At 43.0% G+C, this 26,400-nt stretch overlaps 4 protein-coding genes across 4 annotated transcripts in view; all 4 read left to right on the forward strand.

Annotated features, from left to right (window-relative positions):
• The window catches only part of mta2 (metastasis associated 1 family, member 2), a 33,713-nt gene extending 30,601 nt beyond the window's left edge, over positions 1-3,112 (forward strand). The window contains exon 18 of the mRNA XM_035149399.2: positions 227-3,112. Coding sequence (XP_035005290.1) covers positions 227-380 — 154 coding nt within the window. The 3' untranslated portion in view covers positions 381-3,112. The remainder of the gene's footprint in view (positions 1-226) is intronic.
• Positions 3,113-5,465: 2,353 nt separating this feature from the next.
• On the forward strand, positions 5,466-7,767 carry cth1 (cysteine three histidine 1). The gene is made up of 2 exons (XM_035149177.2): positions 5,466-5,619; positions 6,452-7,767. The coding sequence occupies exons 1-2, from the start codon at positions 5,611-5,613 to the stop codon at positions 7,448-7,450; spliced, it is 1,008 nt and encodes a 335-aa protein (XP_035005068.1). The 5' UTR covers positions 5,466-5,610; the 3' UTR covers positions 7,451-7,767.
• A 1,673-nt stretch (positions 7,768-9,440) lies between these two features.
• taf6l (TAF6-like RNA polymerase II, p300/CBP-associated factor (PCAF)-associated factor) lies at positions 9,441-17,382 on the forward strand. The gene is made up of 12 exons (XM_035149602.2): positions 9,441-9,821; positions 10,732-10,900; positions 11,029-11,115; positions 11,226-11,376; positions 11,494-11,544; positions 12,454-12,548; positions 12,631-12,705; positions 13,289-13,509; positions 14,180-14,312; positions 14,782-14,910; positions 15,625-16,121; positions 16,213-17,382. The coding sequence occupies exons 2-12, from the start codon at positions 10,754-10,756 to the stop codon at positions 16,559-16,561; spliced, it is 1,935 nt and encodes a 644-aa protein (XP_035005493.2). The 5' UTR covers positions 9,441-9,821; positions 10,732-10,753; the 3' UTR covers positions 16,562-17,382.
• A 78-nt stretch (positions 17,383-17,460) lies between these two features.
• kcnk7 (potassium channel, subfamily K, member 7) lies at positions 17,461-20,626 on the forward strand. Its single transcript, XM_047339002.1, has 3 exons — positions 17,461-17,861; positions 18,554-18,949; positions 19,647-20,626. The coding sequence occupies exons 1-3, from the start codon at positions 17,525-17,527 to the stop codon at positions 19,919-19,921; spliced, it is 1,008 nt and encodes a 335-aa protein (XP_047194958.1). The 5' UTR covers positions 17,461-17,524; the 3' UTR covers positions 19,922-20,626.
• Positions 20,627-26,400: the final 5,774 nt, after the last annotated feature.

Here is a 26,400-nt window from a genome sequence, read left to right on the forward strand (position 1 = left end):
CTACTACTGTGCCACGGTAATTGGTTGTTTAATGTACAGAAAGTTTATAAACGCATGCACACCCAAATAATAAGCACTAGGGTCTGGACAGAAGCAACGGAAACCAGAAGATAAGAAATGTCTACACACCAGTTGAGGCTCCCACCAATTTTTTAACTACCTCCGCAGGTATCCAGCTTTCATGTACAGACCATGATGTGTTCTCCTGCTGGTTTCTTTCACCCAGGGCTCTGAGGAAACATCTGACCCAGTCAGAGATGCGTCGGGCAGCGAGAAAACCTCATCTGCTGGTCCGGATCAAGCTGCCGCCACCCCCTCGTTCCCTGGCCATGCCCCTGCTCCCCTCCAGCACCAGCGAACCCATCGTCCTGGAGGACTGAAGGGGACGATGGAAGGGGCGGGGGTCTTTTAACAGGACACGGGGGTCGGGAGGGAGGGAGTTGGGGAGGGTCTGTGCTCAGGCTGTCAAATACAGGCAGCACAGGACGCCATACCAGTAGTTTTTTATTTTCCCTCTTTTCAGTGTCATTTTTCTGTAGTCCTCTGTTACTTCCCAAAGTTGTTGTGACACGCAAACACACACAAACACACACACACACACACACACACACACACACACACACACACACACAAGCACTTACGTGACTGTACATTTCCATCATAATAAACAAATAGACACACATCACCTCACTGAAACTCACTCAATACCTTGGGCTTTGTAGTATTTTATTCCAAATCCTGATGAATTACTTTTCTCCGCTTTTAAATGCCGCCTGTTTTTTTTTGGTTTTTTTTTTTTTAATGTGTAATTTAAATCATATTTCTCATCCTGAAACAATGGTGATGAAGCACACTGTTTTTCCTCCCATGTCGCTATCTTTGTGTAAATATATGCATCATTGAAGGGGTGTGTGCCCACTGTATGTGAGGAGAATGTGTGGGAGGATGGCAATGGGAGACTCAGTGTGGGACAGCTGTAACAGGCAGGAGATCGAATCTGATCTGAGTTGTAGATTTCACTCGTATGAACTGACAACTGCCAGTCGGAGGCTGTGCACCGGCTCTTTTGTCAGGCTGGCAGAGCAGACTCCAGTGTTCGATCCATCTGCCAACATTTAAGTTTTTAATGAGCCTGTAACTCATCGGCTCTTCCCATCATGCGCCAGGAGCCTGTTGCTGGTGTTCAAGCGGCTCCGGCCTCGCCCCGCTGGCTCATCCCACCTGCATCCTCCATCTTGTGCAAGTCCTTCAGTGTCAAAAAATATTGAGTGGGCACGAAAACAAGTTGAGAAGTGTGAAAGTCTAGGTTTGAGAGTTTGCAGTGGCACGTGCGAGTACAGAACACAGCTGTAGACAAAGTGAGGACAGAATGTAGAGTCTATTACAGGTTTTGAGTTGGCAGGAGATAGTGACAGTATTTTAACAGCAGGAGCTTCTTTGCTCACAGCTTGAAGCTCCACTCAGACAGTGTTGTGGAAGTAGTGCCAGTGTCAGGACTGCAACTCACCATCATTTTCATTATCGATGATTCTGCTAATTGATTTTTACTGCTGATCAAGTTATCGATCAGGTTATTTCAACAGAGGGTCCTAACAGCCACACTTCCTGTCAATGTTCACCATTGATGACATGAAGCATCCAAACTGACAGGTGGAAAATTAGAGCCAGTTGAATGAGAATGCACAAACTGTGGTGGTTGTTGTGATTTATTTTTTCTTTTACTGAGTCGTGATTTTACCAATGTGGTTTTTCTACTGTTCGTAGAGCCTGATGTTAATCCTGGCTCAAATTTGTTTGGTGCTCACTTGATAAGTTTTGTGGCTAATAATCTTCCATACTTGTGTGAACCTTCACAAGGCATCACAGTGGTCATTTTTGAAAGAAAGTGAACATCTCCTGTCACTCGATTGCCAGGCCTTTGGAGCCACCTTTAGACCGTTTGAAGAGAGAAGTACCCGGACTCCTGTTCTCTTCGCCTCACCCCGAGGAGTCTGAGCAGCCAGTCTGGAATCATTGTCTGTAGGAGGGAAGCGTGGTGTGTTTAATGACATTCAGATGATTGTGGTTACCATGAATTTGCACGAGTTACTGTGTGACTTGCGATGCTGAGAGAACACGTTTGGCTTTGAGGTACTATGTTTGAGTCCAAAGTGAAGCCATAATGTTGGAAAAAGGTTGATGTTCTCACCCTGAGCTAATGTTGGACTTTAGCCACAGCATTTCTGAAAATGTAGTGTTTTAATTGGTTTGAATGAAACCGTCGCAGTTATGTTACTGACCAGTTGATGAAAGTCTGTTTAATAAAGCGCAATATGTAAATGTTTGGAAGACAATTAGGGCCAAAAATTTGTTCTTAAAAAATAATTTTTAAAAAAGCAAAGTGAGTGAGGTTGAATGCGTACTTTTTCTCCAGATATTAATTAATTGATTCAGAATTTGTTTTCCCCCCATGGCCTTAATCTTCTGTAAATGTTTGATGATGCGAAGCAGAAGTGATGTTTCTGATTGTGATTGGGTATGATGATGAAAGGAGCTGTGTCAACTTGTGCTTTAATTTGCTTTGTTTGTTTTAGTTCCCCCTGTCTGTACCATTATGAAAGGGTAAATACTAAAAGTAAGATGTTAATTGGATAATTATAACTCCTTTGTGTTCCTTAGCCTCAAAACAGCGAGGGGCTACTCTGGTTTTATAAGCAAGTCTGGTCCCAATGTGGGCTTTGTAATATTTCTCCCCCCCAAAAAAAGAAGAACTGAAGTGTTGACTCTGTAGCAAATACTAATCATTGTAAAGAAAAGTGGAAAACTGGCATATTGGAAACTTTTTTTTACAGCTAAAATGTGTATTTTCTCCATTATTGTGGAGATGGCTCTAATAGGCTACTGTACATGTGAAACATTGCTCTCCTTCATTGGGTGGGGGTGGGGGTGGGGGCTGGTCATTTGAACCTAGGGCAACATTCAAAAGGGACAGGGTGTGGATTTTTGTATGGCGGAGAGACAAACATGTTAAAATTAAAAGTTTTTCTCAAGTGTTTTTTATTCCAATGTCTCTGTATCCTTTAATGTATCTTGATAAGAAAAGAAATAAAGATTTTTTTTTTCTTTGTGGTCACATGACGGCTGCTTCTTGACTGAGTTGTAATGGTTCATCAGATGCTGCTGTAAGGAAACCCTGGTTTAACAGAGCTGGGTGTCAACGTTCACTACTTCTTTAGTGTGGGTCCGTTTTAATCTGTGTCAATATGGTAAATACGGAGAGATTGCTTTTGCTTTCCTTGTTTCATATTCTTTGATCATAGATTTCCTAGCTTTGTTTATAGTTTTAGAGAAAATACAACTGCTACATTAGAGAAGAACAAAAATATATATATATATAACCATAAAGGGCACTTTTTTCCCACCACAAGACATTTCAAATAGCAGTAGGTATCAGATTTAAGTAGAAATAATCTTGTAATTATTTTATTACGAGCTGATTGCTGTAAACTGAGGTGGTGCATCAGTAGTTGTGGTTTTACCACTGATACATTAATGGGTGGTTTATAATCCCAATGAAATTTGCATGAGATTGAAATCAATCCCTGGGATTAATTTGATGTGTTTTAGTTTTTCTACTAGAAATCCATGACAAACATATCTAATTATTCTTGACTGCAATCATCACTTAAAGAACTAAATGAAAGACCTGTCTATTTGTACTCAGTGTACATGAATGGCTTTTAATTAATAAGTTTATTGTAACTATTTGACTGAGGTTAATTTCCAGATGTCTGTGATATATACTATACTGAAGACAACCACTAGGGGACGACCGAGGTATTTGGGCTTCACTACCTGGAGCTGTCGTGTTGTCCATCTTTATGATGGTGGAGAAAAACAAGAACAAAACCACTAAGACAGTATTATTTTTTTTTGTTCAGTACAGTTTCCTTATATCAAATAAAAATCTTGTATCAAATGTCCAAAAAACATTTCAAGGACTGGGTTCAAACAGCTGACAGATGAACACACACACTTTTAAAAATAAAAAAAATTAACACTAACATATGAACAGCAAGGCAGGTATGTGCTTTTTCCTAACAGTTCTGATAAAAAAATATATTACAACAAACAGTATACAAGAAAACATATAGTAAACATAAGTAAATAAATAAATGATAATTAGATAAAGAAGTTACTAATAGGCCTATAGGGGGAATTTGGGTAATGTGTAATTTTGAACCTGCAACTTATTTTGGATTTCTGATTTACACATTAGATCAACATATCATACCTTTCTGTAATCATTAAGATGTTTTCTAACCACATCAGAAGAAAGACTGGAGTCATCACACTCAGAGGAGACATGGCACAGCTTTTAGTGTTCTTTGTGCATGAATTTGGGAATGTGGGACAGATCACCTGGTAATCTGGGACACTTGTATTAGTCTCTAAAAAACTAAATCACCTTTCTGTATGCATGTTAAGCTCAATATTATCCATTTTTAAAAAGCATTATGCTAAAAGGACAGAAAGCTGAATCAGAAAATGGATATGATTCATAGAAATGTAATTATTTCATATTGACACATACAAATACTTTTTAAAAGAACCTATCCTTAGTAAAGAAACTGTAAATTAATATACAACATTCTATTAAAGGTGTATCACTTTTTAAAAAATTATAAATTAAGATTCAATCAACAGCAACAATATCAGACTGGGACAGACTGTATTTACCATTTACTCCTGTTTTACATTATGCTACATCTTTTTGTCTATCTTTTTTTTTTATCTTTTTGACTTCATGAAGTCTCTAAATACATATTTACCCAATTTGGAGAATTTAAATGACTGTCCCAGATTACCCAAAGCTTGCTGTCCCACATTATCAATCAGATTTGATAAAGTGGCGTGACTAAATAATGTTTGGGAAAGAAAACGAACCTAAAACACATTTTTTTACATTTGAAGAAATGGTTCTATGTACTTCAGTTGTATTGGATTTTGCTGCAGCTGTTTACCCCTGAGCCTCAAACACTTCACCCACGCCTCCATTGGCATAGTGGTGAGAAGATAATGAATGTATTTAAATGTTTGGCTGAACTCTCCCTTCAACAATCATCTTGTCAGAATCCTATGTCATTGACCTTGTCATGCAATTCCAAATTGGGGACTATAGACTATACTAAAAGTCTAGACTACGTTTTGTTAAAACTGGGAATAATCCTGTTTTCCCAGATTACCTGAGTTCACCCTAAACAACTGATACTTAGGTCAAAATGACTAATAGGTCTTCTATATAAACACAGCAGCTGACTGACACGTCACTCAGCGCGTTAGCCGCACGTGATTGGTCGCCGGACACCGGCCCGCCCCCTGACGTCACCTGGAGCACACCTGACGCTCATTGGGAGCGGGGCGCGGGAGCCGGGGCTGGGTTTAAAAGCCGAGCGGAGCCGAAGACACGTCAGTGAAGAGTCCTGGAGCAGAGCGGAGGTTAGAAGCGCCATCTCTCCAACACACACCCCCCCACTCACACGGTGACTGACACTCAGCGGCTGCCTCTGTACCCAGGACCGGTCCTCCAGCCTCTTAACCGCCGCAAGCTCCTTCCACCTGTCTGCAGCCATGCTCGAGGTAAGTCCCACAGACCTGCAGCGAACCCTTCAGCCCCTGCTGGTTCAAGATGCTCCTTCCTGTTCACTGTGGGTGACATGGATCTGCACAGGGGAGGCTGCCAAGGGTTACTCTAATTTTGTCCTGACTTTTTGAACTAATCAGTAGATTTAGTCTTTTCATTAAAGTAGGCCCAGCTGTTGTAAATGTCAAACATTCTTTAGTCTCCCCCTAAATGGACTTTTCATCCTTTCGTGCTGTGGAAACTTGTGCGTTTTACTTTTGGGGATATAAAAAGAAATGGTTAAAAGATTTTAACCATGAAGTGAATTAAGAAAATGGTGTTCTTACAGCAAGTGTTACCACTATATGGATGTTAAAATCCCCCAGCCATTTTGTTTCCTCCAAATGATGACACTCTCACTGAGGTTGTGTTGCAGTAGAAGCTGCTGAATGCTCACTCTCTGCTCCCTCCAATAATACACAGATCAGTAAGTGACTTGATACTGAGTTAAAAATGGCTTTTACTTCTGCAAATTTCCTCATGCAGTCAATTTTTTTTTTTTTTTTTGCAAATGCATTGTGGGATTGTTAACATAACTTTCTGTTTAGTTATCTAACTTTTGAGACAAATTGTAGAGCGTAAATCTCTCTCTCCAAATTTGGACCTTTTGAAGTTTGATACTGTACTGAATAAGCTGTGGATGAAGGCGACACAATTATTTATAAATGATGTGCTCCTGGAATTTGCTTGTATACTAAATACTCATTGAGCTCTATATGGCTCAAGGCATGACTTAATACAAGGCCTTGCCCAAACTAAAAAATTAAATAAAAATCTTTTCCTCCTCAGACCAGTAGTGATGAACTGTTCCTGCCTACCTGCCAAGATGAGGTGCTGGTGGACAACCTGCTGTCCAGTGAGGATGGGGACGACGCAGGCCTGTCCCTGGCCAAGGCCCTGCTTCCCCTGGTCGACTGCGCCTCCTCTTCCCCCATCCCCTGGGTCTGCTCCACCCGCTACAAGACGGAGCTCTGCACCAGCTACTCCACTACTGGTTTCTGCAAGTACGCCGAGCGCTGCCAGTTTGCCCACGGCCTCCATGAGCTCCACGTTCCCTTCCGCCACCCGAAGTACAAGACTGAGTTGTGTCGCAGCTTCCACACAACTGGCTACTGCTACTATGGCAGCCGCTGTCTGTTTGTCCACAGCTCCACTGAGCAGCGCCCTGTCCTACGCCGCCGCAGGAACATCCCCTGCCGCACCTTCCGCTCCTTTGGCGTCTGTCCCTTCGGCACTCGCTGTAACTTCCTGCACACTGAGGGAGAAGTGGCTGGAGATGTCAGCAGTGGTCTGAAGACTCCCGATGTTTGTCTGAAGACTCCTGATGTTTTTGTGAAGACTCCCGATGTTTTTGTGAAGACTCCCTCCACTCTCAGCCCCCAACTCCAGCCACCGACCAAGGAGTGGAAGCCCCGAGGAGCTCTGTGCCGTACCTTCAGCTCCTTCGGGTTCTGCTTGTATGGTACACGCTGTCGCTTCCAGCACGGCCTCCCCAACAAGACCAAAACCTTTGACCAGAGTCCAGGAGGATCCCTATACACCAATCCATCTGTTGGCAGTTCAGGTTTACCGTCCCCGTCTTTTTTCAGTTCCACCCCAAACTCTTCAAGCTCCTCGTCTCCTCCCTCAGCCTCTCCTCTCACCACCCCGCCTGCAGAGGCCATAGCCCACAATGCCTTCACCTTCTCCAGCCAGCACCTGAGTGACCTGCTGCTGCCATTGGCTCTTCACCTGCAGCAGCTGGAGACCAGCAAGGCCCAGGAGATATGGGACAACAGAGCCGTTTAAGTGGTGGTTGGAATCCGCATTGCACACCCCAGCTCAATGAAATCTTTTTAATCCTTTTTTTTAAAATTGTTTTTTAGCCCTCGTTCAATGGGCATTTTCTTACGTTGTGGGTGTTTGACTTGAGTGTTTGTTAGCAGGTCAAGCAGGCCTTGAGCTGTTTAGTAGTAGATCAGAGGTATGGAATAGTTCTGGACCTCCTGTTTCAGGTTCAGCTATGAGTGTCATTAATCTTTTAACTATTGTACATACATTATTAATAAACTTGATAAATGAAATGTCTCACCTCAGCATTGTGAATAAACTATTTTAATCTCTAACTTGTGTTGTATTGGATGTTGGTGCTGTATGACTGCATTGCTACTAGGAAAACTTGCTTGTGCAACAAAATGCCTGGAAGCAAGTGGTATTTAAGGTTGTAGCAACAAATTGTATCACAAGCTGCTTAATTCAAATATGGATTACTGGGATTTCTAAAAGTACTCTGCACTTGGCAGTGAAGTCTCAACCATGCAGCAGTGTAGTTGATGCCCCTGAACTCTAAAGGTATGGTTCCATAGGGATTTGGGGCAACTTGACTGGTCTGCACAGAGCAGTAACATCAACTGAGAACAATATTGAACATCACTAATGGCCTTGTACAAAAACGTCTCTTTAACAAAACGGGACAGGGGGTGCCAATGGCCTGATTACCTTTTTATGCAAAAATTTCAAAATAAAAGCTGAGGGAATTAAACTGAAATCTTGGCTAAATGTGCCAATGAATCTTTACATATCAACAAACTTTGTTCTATTTTCATTTAGCAATAAAATGCCTAGCACAACACATTTGTACCCTGAAATATATTGAAATAGTCTCCTCCTTACCAAATGGTGACAATGGTCGAAAGTGACCAGCAGAGGTCCTCGTATGTTAAATTATAAACATGACCAAATTATAATATTGAATGGCCATTTTGCTTCTTGGGAAGTTGACATTGGGTCTACATTGTGGGCAAATCCACTGCAGTAATGGTCATACTTTGTCCGGAAGTGAACAACTAAAAAGGACCTATGATGTCCTCCATTCCAATGGTAATGACTAAAATGTTTATTTAGAAAAATAAAATACTGAACATATGAAACCAGCAAAATAAGTTCAAGTAGTCTTGTAGGCATTTGGTAACATGAAAGGCTGATCGGTTGGGAATAAGAGGTCAGCTGCTGAACATCCAAAGCCAAAATGGTTGGAAGCCTGTGGTTAAACATCTACAAATGTGAATTATTTTAAAAGCTGACTATATGATTCATTATGTTAAATCTTCATCTTAAAAGTAAATAGTGAGTAAAGCTGTCATATTTGGAGAAGAGAGTACATCTGACGTGGAGAGGGCAAGCCAGGGGTCATGGATGAGCATGTGGCCGTGGCACAGGGTCTGTTTGGAGTAGAGAACAACCCTATTGACCTTCTGGGTGAAGACCATGAAAAACAATTCAATTTAGTAGAACCAGTTCTGGAGTAACATGTGCCATGCATTTGTCTTTTCTCTTTTTCTAAGCTATGTGGACTGATCATGATTCCAGGCATCCGGATTATAACGACTTCTGCTCCCTGGAAAACATGTCACTCTGCTGTTTGCTACAGAACAAAGGAGATGTCATGATCGTGACATCAAGCAGGACTTCAGCAACAGGACATTTTGGAGGTGGACTTATAAGAGGAAAGCAAACTGATGGGTGTTAGCTTCTGAGAAAAAAGTTCCGTCCCCACTGAGAAGCTGCAGACTTCAATAACTTTACAAAGCATTGAACTACAGCCAGGGTCATCACTTTTTTGGGAAACATTTCGTTCTCGCTATTTGCAGCCAGCTCTGTATTTGCATGCGTTGTGACTTTTTGCAGCACATGTGTCCTCAAATTGATGAAATAGTTTTCATAATTTGCACGTGTTTTATCTATTTGCGTGTGTTTTCTTAATTTGCAGTGCATTGAGCTATCTCGGCCACCGTATTTGCCTCCTGGTACGTCACTGGTAGAACACGGAACAAGGTTTCTCCCTCCATTCTGCAGTACCGTTGAATGAGCTCTGGTGCTGTAGTAGGATCAGGTTAACAACAGTTAAACTGTTCGACGTGGGGCTTTGATCAAACTCATTTCCAATTCAATGGAAAGTATATTCAGGTTGCTACATTTTGTTTTCACCGCGGAAACTCAAAAACAAAATGCACACAGGAAGTGCTCCGGGGGTGTCTTAATTTGAAGGGCTTGGCGGATGTTTGGCCAGCCTCACACTGTTGTGTTGTTGCACCGTGAACACACAACACAGCCGCGACGCTGAGGGGAACTTTCCCTCCGACTTGACTCGTTTCCATCTTCAACCTTTCACGTGAAGAAGGTAAACTCCCATCCGAGTAAATAATTCATTCTGTGGGATTTTCTCTGCAGTTCATAGACGGCTACGTGTTGGTTCGTCCCCTTCACGTTAGGAGGTTGTAGCTAGCTTCAAACCGTTAATGGCTCAGGACCTATTATTAATGGGCTGCTTCCCACTCAGTGTAGCTAATACTTCAACAGTCATTGACACAACGATCAGTGGTGGTCGTCTTTGTGACACAATGAAGTTAGTTAGTGCTTCAGTTACTTTTAACCTGTCTCTTCCAGGAACTAGTCAGAGCCCAGGTTTTATTTAGCTAGCATGCTACATAGCAAGTCCGCGCTGGCCCCTTCCTCCAGAGAGGAGTGTGCAAATCATCTGTCTACAAAATGTGCTAACTGAAGAAGTTCTTGGCTTATCGTCGCACAATGCATAGTGCAGAGTATATACTAGAAGTGAGAACGTTTAATGAATCCATAAGGTGACTAGTTAAAGGGTAAAGGGGTGTTTCACTAATGTGATGCAGTTCTAATGAAAACTTTAATACATCAGCCAGGTTTGGTCTGGCCCAAGAAGAGTAGCAGTGTTTATTAAAGGTCCAGTGTGTAAGATTTAAGTGAAAGGGATCTATATATATATATTTAATCCTAGTGATGTTTTCACTAGTGTGTTTCATCTCAATTGTACGGATTGTTGTTTTCTTTACCCTAGAATGGTCCCTTTATATTTAAATACTTTATATTTACATCAGGAGTGGGTCCTCTCTACGGAGGCTGCCATGTTTTTTTTACAGTAGCCCAGACTGGACAAACTAAACACCTTTTGAGTTTTTATGGCAAATGAAGGGTACCACAGATTCTCTCTCACGTTTGGAAGGGGAGGGTGAGGTGAGGGGTATTCAACTGTGAAATGCAACTGTTTTCTCTGCCAGTGTCTGATTGGTCGCTGGGAGCATGGCGGACCGGGAGGAGCGCCGCTTCGCCGAGATTCCCCGAGAGTCTGTCAAGTTCATGGCAGAGAGTTCAGGCGTGGAGCTCGGCGACGATGTGGCTGCTCTGCTGGCTGAGGATGTGTGCTACCGGCTCAGGGAGGCGACACAGGTCGGTGCTGCCTCGCAAGCGTGGCTAACGTGTGCATCGTCAGGTGTTCACAATATTCAACGCAGAAAATATATAAAAGTGTTTACGTGAGTTATTCACGTCGCTCCTGTGTTTTTTGGGCCACACAGAGCAGCTCCCAGTTCATGAGACACGCCAAGAGGAGGAAGCTGACAGTGGAAGATTTTAACCGAGCTCTGCACTGGAGCAATGTGGAGGTAAGTGTCTGCGTTGTAATGTTCACAGCGGTTCTTCTCTCCTCTGGTCAGTTGTGTGTCAGCTCTGTCAGTGTCTCTGCCTTCACGCTCTCTGTCTGTCTGTTCACCAGGCCATCAGTGGCTACGGGGCTCAGGATGCCCTGCCTTTCCGCTCAGTGAAAGAAGGTGAGCTGTTCTTCGTTGAGGATCGGGAAATCAACCTGGTGGAGTTGGCTCTGGCCACTAACATTCCCAAAGGCTGTGCTGAGACCATGGTACGAGGTATGACCCACTGTGCTGGAACAAACCGCAGACAGATTTGTCCTTGACACTACTGAAAGTCCATGTTATGTTTGTCTCACAAGTTATTTCTTCTGTTTTATTCTGATTTCTTGTCAGTGAACGTGTCTTACCTGGATGGGAAAGGCAACCTGGATCATCAAGGGACCGGTGAGCCTCTACCACACTATGGCTACATCTAAACAAATGTTTTACAACACAATTTTAAACTGTCCTTCCATACTAACACACCCGAAAGTGTATATCACATACCCATTCACGTACACTGGTAAGAGGAGGCATTTATTTTCTTAGTGCAATGATGAGGTGGAACTGTTGCTGATGGTTAATGGTAGCAACGATTTGCATTCACCACTGGTAGTCAGTACACACACACACACACACACACACACACACACACACACACACACACACACACACACACACACACACACACACACACACACACACACACAGGACAGGTTTAAGGACATTATTTGTAGGGAGGGCAGTGTGTCCCTCTTTATTTGTTGTACATTTTGTTGAAAACATATTCATGGTAATTACATAACTTTACAACTTATTGTAACGTTCAGTAACATTAGTATTCTGACTAACATTAAGTTCACCCTCTGAGACTGCCCAGCCTCTCTGGCACTTGCATCACCTCGGCTCCGAGAGCCCCAGCTGTGGGCAGAACTGAGCTGGAGCTAATGTCTCAAACCGCTCCGTCTCGGGACCCCCATGGGGCTCCACCACACTAATGCTCACTTCAGGGGAATCTTGTCCTCCAACTCTAAAGAACCCCCCCCCACCCCTTTATGGCCCAAGGACATCACAGACAGTCACTCACATCCGGCGCTGCTTCCCCCGTCCCCCTTGCACGTTCCCAGTTTTTAAACATTTTTCAAAATTATGCTACTGACTGCCTTATCTCACTCTTAGAAAGAAAACTAGTAAGATATTGACCAGAATGTTGAACTATTCCTTTATTGAATGGATTTCTGCCTTTTGATAAGTGTGTCAGTGTAAGCCAGGTGGAGGGAGCATTGCTCTGACCTTACTGTTGAATTGTCTCAGTTCCCACTGCAGTGCAGTCCCTGTCAGACGACTTGTTGAAGTACTACCAGCAGATCACTCGGGCCATCCTGGGAGAGGACCCCCACCTTATGAAGGTACACTGCTGCTGAACACGGGCTCACTTTCTGTGCAGCTAAACAATCTTACAATCTCACATTTTTCTCCTGCGTGTTTCAGGTGGCTCTGCTGGACCTCCAGTCCAACTCCAGGATGGCTGCCTTACTACCATACTTTGTCTATGTCATCAGTGGGGTACGTTTTCCTGATGCACCCATGCAATTTTTAGATACATCAACTAATAGCGTCCACTGATATCCACACTGGACCAAACTGACTTAAGTTGTAGTAGCTGATGCTGATTCTCAGCCTCAACTAAATTTAACAGCCGTTTATAGACCAGAGCTAATTCCGCTGTTCTCTCAGTTCCTTAACATACCGACATTCAGCCATAGTAGAACCAACATAACTCTTTCCCTGTGGGTCTGACTGTACATGAGCAGTACTGAAGCAGAGGCTGGGCACTGTAGCTGGGTTGTCTTCCTCTGAGGATACTGAGATCATGTCCTTAGTAAACTAGCATTTAAATCTTTGATTTTAACAGTTACATATCATTTGAAAGTTTTTAAATGCCCTGAAAGTTCTTAAAATATGAAGATTTGTTAGCCAAGAACAATGTGCTCTCATGTCATTTCATTATTTAATGTATTTAATTCATTCAATTAATACAGAAACATTCATCAAATTATCAAACTGTTGCATGTCTTGGAAATGGCTCCTCTGTTGAGGCTGCTGTCCGCATCATCCACATGTTGATCCTGTGGTCGTGTCCGTCCAGGTGAAGTCAGTCAGCCATGACCTGGAGCAGCTCAACAGACTCCTCCACATGGTGAAGAGCCTGGTGCAGAACCCCTACCTGTACCTGGGCTCGTACGTCCGGAGTCTGGTCTCCAGCGTCATGTACTGCATCCTGGAGCCACTAGCTGCTTCCATCAACCCGCTCAACGACCACTGGACCCTCAGGGACTATGCTGCGCTGCTCCTCAGCCACATCTTCTGGTGAGCAAATCGCAGGCAGCCGCTCTCACATACATGGGAGCCTGATAACACATTGTATATATTGTACATACTTATGTAAGCAGGAGTTGTTATATGCAAAAGAACACCAAGTAATGTATTAAAACACTGGTGTTGAATTAGCAGATCACTAATATGTTCAGACTCACTGGAGGATTCCTGAAGTGCTATATTTTCTGTTTCTGGTTGATTCCAGACTTTATGGACTATATTTGTGAATTGAAGAAATAAATTAGTATTAGTAATTTAACTACGTTAATTAAGCAAACGTGTTATCAAACAGTTGCCTATTCAGCAAACATAGAGCAACATTAACATTCATTGGACTCATGCTTCAGTCCACCTGCTAAAAGTCCAGTATTTATTCTCCCTTTAACATGTTGATCTTGACTTCACATAAATTAAGATTAAACAAATTAAGATTAAACAAAAAAAGTCCCATTAAACTCTGCAAAACTCTCACTCACTCACACATTTATGGCCATTTCAAGGCAAACCCTATTTCAAAACAGTGCTGGTAGTAGCAGCTCCACTGCAGAACTGCAGCAGACATGCTGCCAGTGTGAACGACACGTAGCTGTTCCACACCACGCAGTCGTTCTGTGGCTCAAATTGTATATGCCTTTCTTGTCTATCTGTGTTTTCCCTCCAGGACCCACGGTGACCTGGTGAGTGGTCTCTACCACCAGATCCTGCTGTCGCTACAGAAGGTCCTGTCTGATCCAGTGAGACCGCTCTGCTCCCACTATGGAGCCGTGGTGGGGCTTCATGCTCTTGGATGGAAAGTATGTTCTCCACTTCCATCTATGAATCTTGTATTTCTGCATTGAAGCTGTCTACAGTGACGTCTTTGCCACTTTACAGATAAACGGTAAAGTTTGTGGCTGATGAGTAGTTACAACTAAACTGTATTGTACAAAGTAAATGAAAACAATTCTATTACCAAATATTATACCAAATGTATTGAACTTACTAGAGTTTGAGAGTCTGGTTTGGAATGTTCTTTACAGAGACTCATGGTATGACTTATATTCTCCACATGCCTGTTCCACTTCATTTTTTAGCATCTTTTTATCATTTATTCAAACTTCAGATATCAACATCTTTCATCCTGAAATGGAAATATTCTGCATTTCTTGTGCATCATTTTATGTAAACCTTTTCATTGCTGTCAATATATATTTAGTATTTTCCTGAGTACTTGGATTAGTGTTGTCTTGTGTCCTTCTCCTAAAACTGTGTCTTTCTCTGCAGGCAGTTGAGCGAGTTCTCTTTCCACACCTTCCTGCCTACTGGGCCAACCTCCAGGCTGTGCTAGACGATTATTCTGTTTCCAACGCTCAGGTCAAAGCAGATGGACACAAGGTCTATGGAGCCATCCTGGTCAGTACTGCAGTGACATGTGCTCTTTTCACACTGTGATTAGCTACAAGGCTTCCTGGTGATAAGTGGCTTTAATGAGGTGGTCATCTCATCAAAATTCTTTCAGACATGCACTGAACTCTTTTCCTACCACCCCCCTAGAAAATTGTCTGGTTGCAGCCGATGTGAGAACACAGCAGGAGATCCTTTGCAGGATTCACAAAAAGAATACAAATATCTAAGGAAGCAGCGGTGTCCTACCTGTAGAAGCTAGAGAGATGTTAGTAATAAGAGCTGACACAAGTGTCCATGTGCTGTAAACAAAAACACCTGACCTCCTTAGCGGAATGAATGCATTACATCCTGCCTCTGCCTGCTTCACCTCCCCTAACCAGAACACTCCGGAGATTTCTGTGCTTTTGTGAACGTGTCTGAGCAAAGATTGTCCTGCTGCGTTGTTCCATGTGTGAAAGGCAAACTGCAGAGAAAGTCCAGATCAAACTCTGCACACATCCTCTAGACTTCATGTCACAAAAGGCTTAAGTCAGAATTATATATTCTAGGGAGCATGAATGTGGCACCGTTTGGGGACTGTGAATGTGGATAAAGGAGATTTCATAGTTAAGAGCAAAAATATTCTGAGGACTCCATGTCAATCACATTACTGACAGACTGGAATCACATCACAATGTTTCTCCTGTACATGGTCAGAAGGTTCTCCTGTCTGTCCTGCAGGTGGCAGTGGAGCGCCTGCTGAAGATGAAGGCTCTGTCCCTGTCTCAGTCTGCAGAGGGGGGCTCCAGTGGTCAGACAGGCTCTGTGGTGGGTGCTATGGGTCACAGGGTAAGCTCCCCTGGACTCAGCCCCCCTCCAGAGCCTCTGTCAGAGGCCACCCTTGGAATCGCCAGCCACCTCCAGGCTGGAGGGGCGGGCTGTCCCTGGGAGGAGTGGACCCCGGTCCCTCTCCCTGCCATGTACTGTGAGCTCTACTCCTTCTTTGGAGACAGCCTGGCTGTCAGGTTTAGCACTGGGCCAGGGTTCGGCAGCTACCCTCCCTGCACCCGGTTCCAGCTCAGAGATACCAGGAAGGAACCTCCCGGCCACGCCTCCAACCCTGACACCACCCGTAAGATGCCACAGCTGACTGCTAACCTCAACATCAGCCCTAGGCACGATGGGAGTCCTCGCACCGACCCGGCCCCACCTAGCCTGGCTGCTACAGGAGCAACAAGGTAAACTAATGACTCCACCTCTTTTTCAAACATAAATGATTCGGTTGCTGTTTGCACTTCTGAATCTTTCTGACTTCCTTTTCTCCATCAGGTCCCTGACTCGCTCCTCCTCCTCCTCCTCCTCTTCTGTCCAGCGCTCCAGATCTTCCTCGTCACGCCCCGGTCAGCGCTCGGCAGGACTGTCTCGTGACGTTTTCCCCAAAGCTCGTTTCACATCTCCTCAGGCCAGCCCTCCGGCAATCACCTTTCTAATCGGTGGTCGGCAAATGGGCCGACGTTGTCAAGGCCGGCGCCCCTTCCAGACCACTTTTGCCCCGACTCCACCTCTCTCTGCCATCCCACCACGTGCCTACGCCCACAAACTGCCTGTCATCGGCAGGGTGGGCAAGCCTGTGCGCCGCTGGACATGTTCCCATTACTCTCTTCACTTGCCTCTGTAGAGCAGAGGGAACAGACTTTATCAGACTGCATCACTGCAGAGTGGACTGTTGAGACTTCTGTTCATATTTTTCATCCTGAACCCCCAATATTTAGTCTTTAGTGATGATATTTTCATAGTTAGTTCATACTTCATAATTGTACAGATTTTGATTCATTATAGAAAACTTTTGAAACTGATTTAAACCCACTGTGTGTAAAAGCTGAATGACATTGTCTTCTCCAAACCCTGTGGTAGGAAGCAGTGCACTCCTCCACACCCACAGTGTATCTGAGCAGGAGACCGCACCAGTTTGTACTGGGATTGTTTAACTTACAGAGTCATTTGACAAAAAAATCCACATGCAGGAGGTTTTTATACGAAGCGATGCAGGTTTTTATACGAAGCGATGCAAAATGTAACTCAATCAGTAACTTAATTATCAAAACTGTTTCAACTAGTTTTTCAGTTGAACAACTACTTGGCTACTGAACAAATATTTTAGGCACAAGACTGTGGATTAGATGATGTATATTTTCCCGAACAATGGCACTATTTTCTTGAATGAATACATGATGGGAGGAGCAAACTGAGCAAAAATGTTTCAGTGTGACTCTGCTGAAGCATGCCAGAGCTGAGCGTCATGACCTGGAGTCTACACACAGAGGAGAACTGAGAAGCAGAAAACTGCTATGGACTGATTTGCAGTGGGGGGGGGCAGGACTATTTTTGAATGAAGCAGAGAGACTGATCACCTGCTGAGCAGTGTTGGAACAAATGGACAGCATTTATTACTGTATTACCAAAAAAAGTTGTCATAGAATAAAACTAAACTTTATTTTATCCTTTTTGAGTCCAGTAATAGTTGTCAGTTGATCTGTCTCTTTGTCTGTGACTCTCTCTACCTCTCTAAATATTTAAAGCCTCACCCAGCCTCCAGTATCTGGTTGCAGTCTGTAGAGAAACCGAGCAGCCAGAAGCCACAATGGCCCAGCTCGGGTCCTCACTGGGACTGCTGATTCAGGCCAATGTCTTCTCCTGCCTGGCTTTCTGCTACCTGCTCTTCACCCTGCTGGGAGGCGTGGTGTTCACCGTGGTGGAGGCTCCGCTGGAGAAGGAGCTGAGGGCCGAGGTGGAGCAGCTGCGGCGCTCCTTCCTGCAGGAGAACCCCTGTGTGGAGGAGCGCGAGCTGAGCGAGCTGCTGGGGAGAGCTCTCTCTGCTCGCCACAGCCGTGAAGCTGTTTTAACGGCTGACGCTGGTGAGAAGCACGACGACTTCATCTCATCGCTCTACTTTGTCATCCTCACTCTGACCACCATGGGTAAGATGCAGCACAGAAATGTGTCACTGAATGAATGACTGATTATCTGTATAACTATTGTAATGGAAATGCCCTTTAACAGTGGCCAAAGCCCAAATGTGTTGAATTTAGAATACAAGAGATGAAATACAGCAAATCCTCATATACGAGGAGCTGGAACCAGTCAGTGTTTGACATGTCTGATAAATGACAAACAATGAATTGACTCTGAAAACTGCTGAGTGTGGAAAAAAGTCTTTATATTCCTTTTTAAAAGCTTTTAAACTCATCTCAGTCTTATTGTTTGCTCAGTTGTCAACACATGACGACAACTCAAAGACACAAAATCCATCAACTGTAGAAAACCATGGGATACTGCTAAAAGCCCCCCCTAAAGCTACTAACTAGTTTAAGTTTAGATTTGTCTTATTTGTCCAAATAAATATTCAATCATCTCTAGAATAAAAACCCTAAGGTACAAAGAATACCAGAGTTTTTAAATAAAGAAAAATAATTTTAATTAATTTAATACTGTGAAGTTAGTTTTCAGTTTTCATCAGTGAAACATCTTACTTTGCACATAAGGGCTGTGCATATATGTGTGTGTGTGTATATATAAAGAAAAGAGTCATACAGAGTAAGTTTCTTGTGATGGAAGTTTATGCTGGTTGGGTTAGAGACCTAAAGCCAGTCTCTCCTCTCTTCTGCCCCAGGTTCTGACTCTGACAGCCCTAAATCCGATGAGGCCAAGCTTTTCTTTATCTTCTATTGCTCCCTGGGGATCCCCTCCACCCTGTTCCTCCTCTCAGTCCTCTCCAACCTCCTCCTCCCTGTTGTCACCCACTCCCCTGTCCACCACCTGCAGACTTACTGGGGCTTACCCTACAGCCGTGCTGCCCTCGTCCACGCCAGTGTCCTCTCTGTGCTCGTCCTCCTCCTCCTCTTCTTCCTCCCTGCCCTCGTGGTCTGTACGGTGGAGCCAGACTGGAGTTTCCTGGATGCTTTTTTTTCCTGCTTTGTCATCCTGAGCACCATTGGTGAGGGAGGAAAGTCTCTGGGGGAGAGCTGGGGGCCGCTGGCCAAGGACACACTCAAACTCCTCACCACATGTAAGAAGAAGAACATGCTTAAGTGTGTTGTGTGTATCTGTGTGTTCTTACAGAGACCTGCATTAAATGATTACCCTTCCAACACAGCTGGAAGTAGGGTTTTGTTGTGAAAATATTTAGCAGTCAATAAGATTAGAGACAGGATCTACAGCTTATTTAGATTAACCAATCATGGGTTATGGTATGATATAAATGAACAATATGAAAAACAATATGAAAGGGCTTTATTAGAATCTAAAAAAGTTAGCCTTGCCTAAATGGGGTATATAGATCCCCCTTATGATGATTTCCATCTATAATATATATATATATATATATATGATAACCGTGTTAAAGACGTCAGTAAATTAACATGGATAAATTCAAAGAGAATCATGACAAAACTCTTAAGTTCCCCCTAACTTTCCAGAATGGTTTGGACTCTTCATCCACGTTGTTTCAAGCAGCAGTGAAACAACTTGATGAAGTCACTGCCTACAAACCACAGACACACACACACACATTCCGAGAGCAGCTGGTGAACATGGTGGAACTTTTAGCAGCCTTAAAATCCACATAATGTGAAGATAATGAATGAATAAATAATGTAGGAATCAGCCTTGAAAAACAGGTGTCAGGTGTATTTTTTAAATATGCCTGTGGACAAACATAGACGTTCATTTTAAAACTGAAAAAAAAGAAAACTCTTTCTGTCCAGGGTATCTGCTGGTGGGCCTGGTGGTGATCATTACCCTCAAGGACACTGTCCTGCAGGTTCCCCGGGTCCGCGCGGTGATGAGGCTCTTCTCTGGTTTGCAGCATACAGAGCTGGAAGGTGTCCATCTCGGTGAATTGACATTAAGTGAAGACAACTGTGAGGAGGAGCCCCAGTACTCCCAGTCCATCTGTACTATCTCCTCCACTCCGTTACAGCTGATGAGCCCGTGTCCAGACTTTCAGGGACCCAGAACCTCAACTCTCAAAAGCACCTGACTTTCACACATAATAATGTCTACATGATATCAGCGCCTGACTCTAACAACTCCAATGTTACAATATTTAAAGACTTGATGCTCTCCTCTTATATCATTATTTAATATTTATTAAAGTCTGTGCGGTCAAATGTTTTCCACCATACAAGTGGAAGATGACTTCTGAATTTCAGTTTTACCTTCATCAGTCTTCCACTAACAAACTGTAGCTCATGTTGGTAAATTGGCACCATTAAAATGAGCTGAATTAACAACAAGGAGTTCCTCATACATTCATGGATGTTGAAGTATCACTGGATTACTGTGATACTGAAGAAAACTTAAAATCAGGATAATTGTTTGTCAAGTTCTGCAGGAGCTTTTTAAAATGGTAAAGGTTTTGTATCTTTACAGTACAGCTTTGCCAGTCACCCATTCACACACACATTACAGTGCATCTATGTGCAGCCCTTTCTCTCTCACACATCGCTCACACACTGCTAACAGCCGTCAGGGGCAACTTGGAGCTCCGTATATTACCTAAGGACAATTAAACATGCAGACTGGGACAGACTGGGACAAAACCACTGTCTTGTTAGTGGACGACCCGCTGTGCCTCCTGAGTCAAGTATCTGTTTTTTTCTCGGATTCTGTTGCTGATTTATGAATTTGTATTCATGATCAAAATAGATGAGGATGATCCTTGAAAACTGTAAGTCATACTAAATTAAAAAATATGGTTCATGCTGTGTGTCCAGGTTTGACTGAATTGGGACTATATGACTCAAACTTGAACACTTATTGCATCAATTGGGCTGTAAAGTGTTTCAGGGCCTCTTAGAGCTTTGTCACAGCCACAGCGGGTAGGTGTCCAAATACAGTAACCTCCTGTAGATTTAACCTCCTGTAGATTTTATAATATACTGGCATGCACCTGTCTGCACCTCCTCTGCAACTCTCCTGCTGGTCTGCTGCTGCTGCCAGACACAAGGTGTCTGAGAGAAGAGTTCTGTGTTCAGTAGGTGCTGCAGTTTTAAGGAGCTCTGTTGCAAGACAAGAGAGGGGGTATCTTACTTTTTTACTTAAAAGATTTCCTCATCATCCTAATACATTTGATACAGATGCCTCTCTTTCCTCCTCTCCAGAAACAGAGTCCATGTTATTCTGGATAATCCACGGAATATTTTGTATAGTTTTGTGTATTATTGGTAATGGTGACAGTTATCCAAATGATCTCTTTGCTGAGTGGGTCTCTGGTGTTACATTTCTGCCTGAAAGCCATTGAAATGTGATCGACCTTGCTTACATGAACAGGCCGCGTGTGAAAGACTGACCACAAGGTGTCACAACTTACTAATGTACAGATTGAGAGACAGCATGAGCTCACAATCTAAACCACCAATTCCAACAGTAGCTCTCTATTTGAATCATAAATATGATGTTTGTAAATGCCAAGTAAAAGGTGCTGAATCACTGAGGCCTTGTAGGCTTTTGTGTGGCTTGTACAGATAAGGAGGGTGTGGAATAACCCTCACACTGTTTGTTCAAGGACTGTGTATTGTTTGGATTTTCATTTTTCATTTTAAATGCAAACAATTTTATATAAAATACACAGTGTATGTTTCACTCTAAATGGAAATGTAGGCATGTCTCTAATGATGTCCCCAAAAGGGGCTTGTGATGGCGTGTGTGTGTGTGTGTGTGTGTGTGTGTGTGTGTGTTCTCTGCATTACTCATATTGTTGGGACCCAAATCTGTTTACACGACATTATGGGGACTTCCTCCTTCTTCCTTAGGGATAAATAGCAAGTCCCCATTACGCAAATCACTTGATTTTAAACTAAAGACATGTTTTAAGGTTGAGATTCTGGTAAATTTGGGGTGAGGTAAGTTTAAGGTTATAGGGTTAAGCAAGTAGTGGTTATGGTTAGATTGGTTCTCCAGGCAATGAATGTAAGCCATTGTAATGTCATATGAAGCAATGGAACACAACTTTGTGTGTGTGTGTGTGTGTGTTTGTGAGTGTGAGTGTGAGTGTGAGGGTGTGTGCTCGTGTATGTGTGTTGCTAGGGAGGGGCCTGAGCTGGCAGTGCTGGGCACAGGCTCAGATTCATGGCAGCTTCCTCTGCCATAGTCCTCTGTGACAAACACAGCCATAGTAGGTGAACACACAACAGGCCTCTGTTACCGCTCCAAGTGAAGCAGTGGGCACCTTCACTTAGACGGTTCATTAAAGGAGCATTCACCCCCTGTGTACTTTAATAAACCAGTTTGAGGGATTGACAGCAATCCTTTAAGGTTCACTTGTATTTCTGTAGTTCATCACTGTAGTGCATTACTTCCTATTTAACAGCAATGTGTTGCCTCCACTGCCTATGGGAGATGTGTCGTGAAGTTCAGGGAATAAAGCTGATTGTGTGAAAAAGGACACATTTTAGTGAGTGTTTGAGAGTTTTCTGTCCACTGTGTAGTATACACTGTCAGAAGAACATGGTTTCTTCAGTGGAGGAAGTTCTGGAGGGTAATTTTAACTGTCCTGGCTTGACCCGAACCCCACTCGCTTTATAAACGTTGAGGGCCAACGTTCCCATAGGGGGGGGGAAACTGTTTGAAACCAGAAACTCTAGCCCCTTACCCTTACATACAATCACTTGCTAAATCCTAACCCTAAATTTAACCTGAATCTAAGCTTACTCTATATAAATATTGATATACGTTACGCAGCCTTGCTTTTTGTCCCATAGGTCCAAGTGTAAAATTAAGAGAACGTTTTATAAAAGAATATCCTACATCTGTTACCTCAATAACATTACCAGAACATCCAAAATGTGAAATGTTCATCTGTTATTAAAGGAATATTTTTATTTAAAAAAATTATATAAATAAATCACAGGCGTGGATCACATCCTGAAAACGTTTTTCGAATGTTGCATTCAAAATATTCTTTTGTTATCTTGTAAAAAAATGAATGTTTATTAAGATAACATTGTTGTGTTGAACAAATCCCTCAAAACATCCTCAAAATGTTGAAAGCAAAACGCTTTGTCAACAATTCACATTAAAGGAATGTTTTATACAAAATGTTCTGTCACATTCACGCCCAATCAAAGCATTATCTGAATGTTGCATTGAGATGGTTCTTCCTTTGTTATCATTCAATGTTGTCGGAATGTTTTACGTAAAAGCATTGTTTAAAACATCCTTAGAATGTTCTTGACACATTATCAGAACCCGTAGGTGACGTTGGGCCATGCTGTGGACACATTCCCTGCTAGCTGGGGCTGCAGCATGTTTCAACAAAGTGTCCAGGTGAGTGTTGTGCAGGCAGGAAATCAGGGAGAAGAGAACAGGCAGCTTCAGCACAGTGCCATGAGGGTTTCAAGAAACAAAGAGTGAGTGACTTGTAGGAGCTCAGGGTGCAGACTTCCTTTAGCTCTTTAGTGAAGTTCACTTAAATAGCCACAACACCAACCTTCTGACACTAAATGAGTTATGCCCAAAATATGATATGTGATGTGCTGGCCGAAGCACAAGTACCACTAGCTTTTTCACTTCTGCTGGAGGCAAGCTGCCAGTTTCCCCTTACCACCAGTGTGTGTGCTAAACTTGGATTTCAAAGTTCTGCATATTGTAGCCACAGAGATGAAACTGATATATTTTCATTATTAGACACAACAATACAAAACCTGAACTGCTCACTTTCAGTCAATGTTAGAAAACGGTTTGAAGAATTGATAAACCTTTATTAGTCCCACTACAGGGATACTTTAGAGTGAAACAAAGACATTTAATTGAGCATTGTAAAAGTTTTTGCATGACAGAAAGATAAATATGAAGTTTTTGTAGTCAAAATATATGAACCGTGACACTAATGTTCTGTTTTCACTTGAGTCACTGTTGAGGGCCTCCATCTTCTCCTTCTTCCAGTCAGCCCTTTCCATCTGAACGCTGCGGATTAGGCCTCCTGCAGATGTGACTGATGGTCATGACAGTCTTGTGATGGCCGGTCATCAGACACATGAGCCTCCTCAGAGCAGAGTTAAATGCCACTGACAACTGTTGTCCCCAGCCATGCCTCTGAGACAAAATGCCAAACAATGAGTCAAAGCACTGGCTTAACTAGGTCACATCAGCCATAGCACTTTACTTTCCGTCAATTATTAATGTCCTTGGTGGTTTTTGTTGTTATTATTATTGTCACTTGCTAGGTGTTGTTCTGTTGTTTGTGCTTTCCGATGTTTTATGACATGTGTGCAGTGTTGTGAAACCAACCAACCAACCAACCAACCAACCAATCAAACTGCCAAAGCTTCCCAACCAACCGGCCGAGAGGAGAGGTGAGTGGCAAAGAGAGGGGAGGGGGGAGGGGAGAGAAGTGAAAGAGGAGAGAGACCAGGAACAGTTGTGTAACCATCATGTTTCAGCTCTCTCAGACTGGTTGTCATAATGACAATAAAAATATTTTATTATTGATAGCAGAGAGAGAAACAGAGAGACTATGGAAGGGGAACAACATAAAGTTAGTGACATGTAGTAAAACAAATCAATGTGAGGGCAGAGAGACTGCTTGACATGCAATATGCCAACTCACAAACACAACAACTTCTGTCCAGCTGGAGGCTTTTCACAGGCTTAATGGGACATTCTGACAATAAAGCACTACAGTAATCCAGTCTAGTCCAGCAAATGCATGGACTAGTTTCTCAGCATCCTTCTGAAACAGGATGTTTCCTATTTTCCTGATGTTGCGCAGGTGGAAGAAAGCCGTCCTAGAGACTTGTTTTATATGTGGGTCAAATGACATGTCCTTGTCAAGCATAACTTCAAGGTTCCTCACAGTGGAGCTGGGGGCCAAGCTCATACCATACAAGGTCTTTATCTGAGATGTTTATGGTACAAGTACAATGACCGCAGTTTTGTTTAAATTTAGAAGTAAAAAGTTATTGGTCATCCTGGCCTTGATGTTCTCGAGACATTCCTGAGGTTGAACTAAGTGATAAGATTCATCAGGCTTCATAGATATGCACAGCTGGGTGTCATGTGTGTAACACTGGAAGTGTATGTGGTGCTTTCTGATGATGTTGCCTAAAAGAAGCATGTATAAAGGGAAAAGTATCGGCCCAGGTACAGAACCTTGTGGAACTCCATGACTAACGTGTGTGTATGGAGGAGTCATTGTCAATGTTAACAAATTGGAATCTATCTGATAGGGTTGACTTAAACCAGCCTAGTGCTGCTCCTTTAATCCCTACATGTTGTTCCAGTGTCTGTAACAGAATCTTATGATCTATGGTGTCAAATGCTGCACTGAGATCCAACAGGACGAGTATAGAGACGAGTCCATTATCCGATGCCATGAAAAGGTCATTCCTTTCACTTTTCACAGTGCTGTTTCTGCGCTGTGACGGATTCTAAATCCTGACTGAAAGTCTAAATAATTGCACAACTTAGCTAGTTAGCAACAGGGTTTTCGAAGATTTTGGAAATGAAGGGAAAGTTTGACACAGGTCTACAATGAACTAAAACATCTGGATCAAGAGTGGGCTTTTTAAGCAGAGGTTGTGAAGTGGTGAAGTCAGCTCAGAAAGATCTATTGAAGAAAAATGATCTAAATATAAATCTGGTATAATGGTTGGTTTAATCGTTTCTGTACTGGACATTGTATCTCTGTATTTGCAAAGATAATTTAGCACAATATTCTTGTTCTGTTCTACAGTATGACAAAATATAACAGTATGTCTTTTGATTAGCATATGATTCCACAGTTTGCCGTGTGTGTGTTGTGCACTCAGAGGACATACATGTGACTTACTACTACTAATTCTGTAGACTGTTGTGTCATGGTTGCAGGAACAGCATGATGCTCTTTGACCTTATTAATATTGTTGCATATGCTTGTGCTGCCTGTCACACTCTCCGCGCTTGTGACGGACAGCTCACAGGTGCTTGGCTTAGCCAGGCTATATTTACAAAGGTCATAGATGAAACTGTGGGGCATGATACCAGCAGGGATCTAATTACTCCCCCAGTGGTAAATCTCAAGCGCATGTTCACCCATACCCAGAATTTCTCTCAGTTGTTTATACCTACACACACACACACAGACACACACACACACAAACAAGCACTAGATCCTTCGACAGATGTGACCGGATGTACTACTTATACTTGCAGTCCCACACAGTCTGATCCCACACTCGCTGTCCCAGTATCCATCCGTTGCTAAGTGATGCATTCGGATCCCAGGCTGGTCCCTGGTGTTTCTTTGAATGGACTGAACTTCCCCTGACAGTGTCCCTCCATCCTCCCTGTCTTCCAGCAGTTTTCACTGGCGGCACACTGGGCGACAGCTGCATTGGGGTGGGTAAAAATAAAGAAAGAATGAGGGAAGAGCAGAGGGGAGTCCGCATCTGGGAATAGCAGTTTGTTAAAGTTGATGTTTTTCCAAAGCTCCATCGTGGTGAGGTGATGTTATCTAAGAAACTATTCTGAGAATTGCCA

Source organism: Hippoglossus stenolepis, chromosome 23 (assembly GCF_022539355.2).
Source record: "Hippoglossus stenolepis isolate QCI-W04-F060 chromosome 23, HSTE1.2, whole genome shotgun sequence".
Lineage (NCBI taxonomy): Eukaryota > Metazoa > Chordata > Actinopteri > Pleuronectiformes > Pleuronectidae > Hippoglossus > Hippoglossus stenolepis.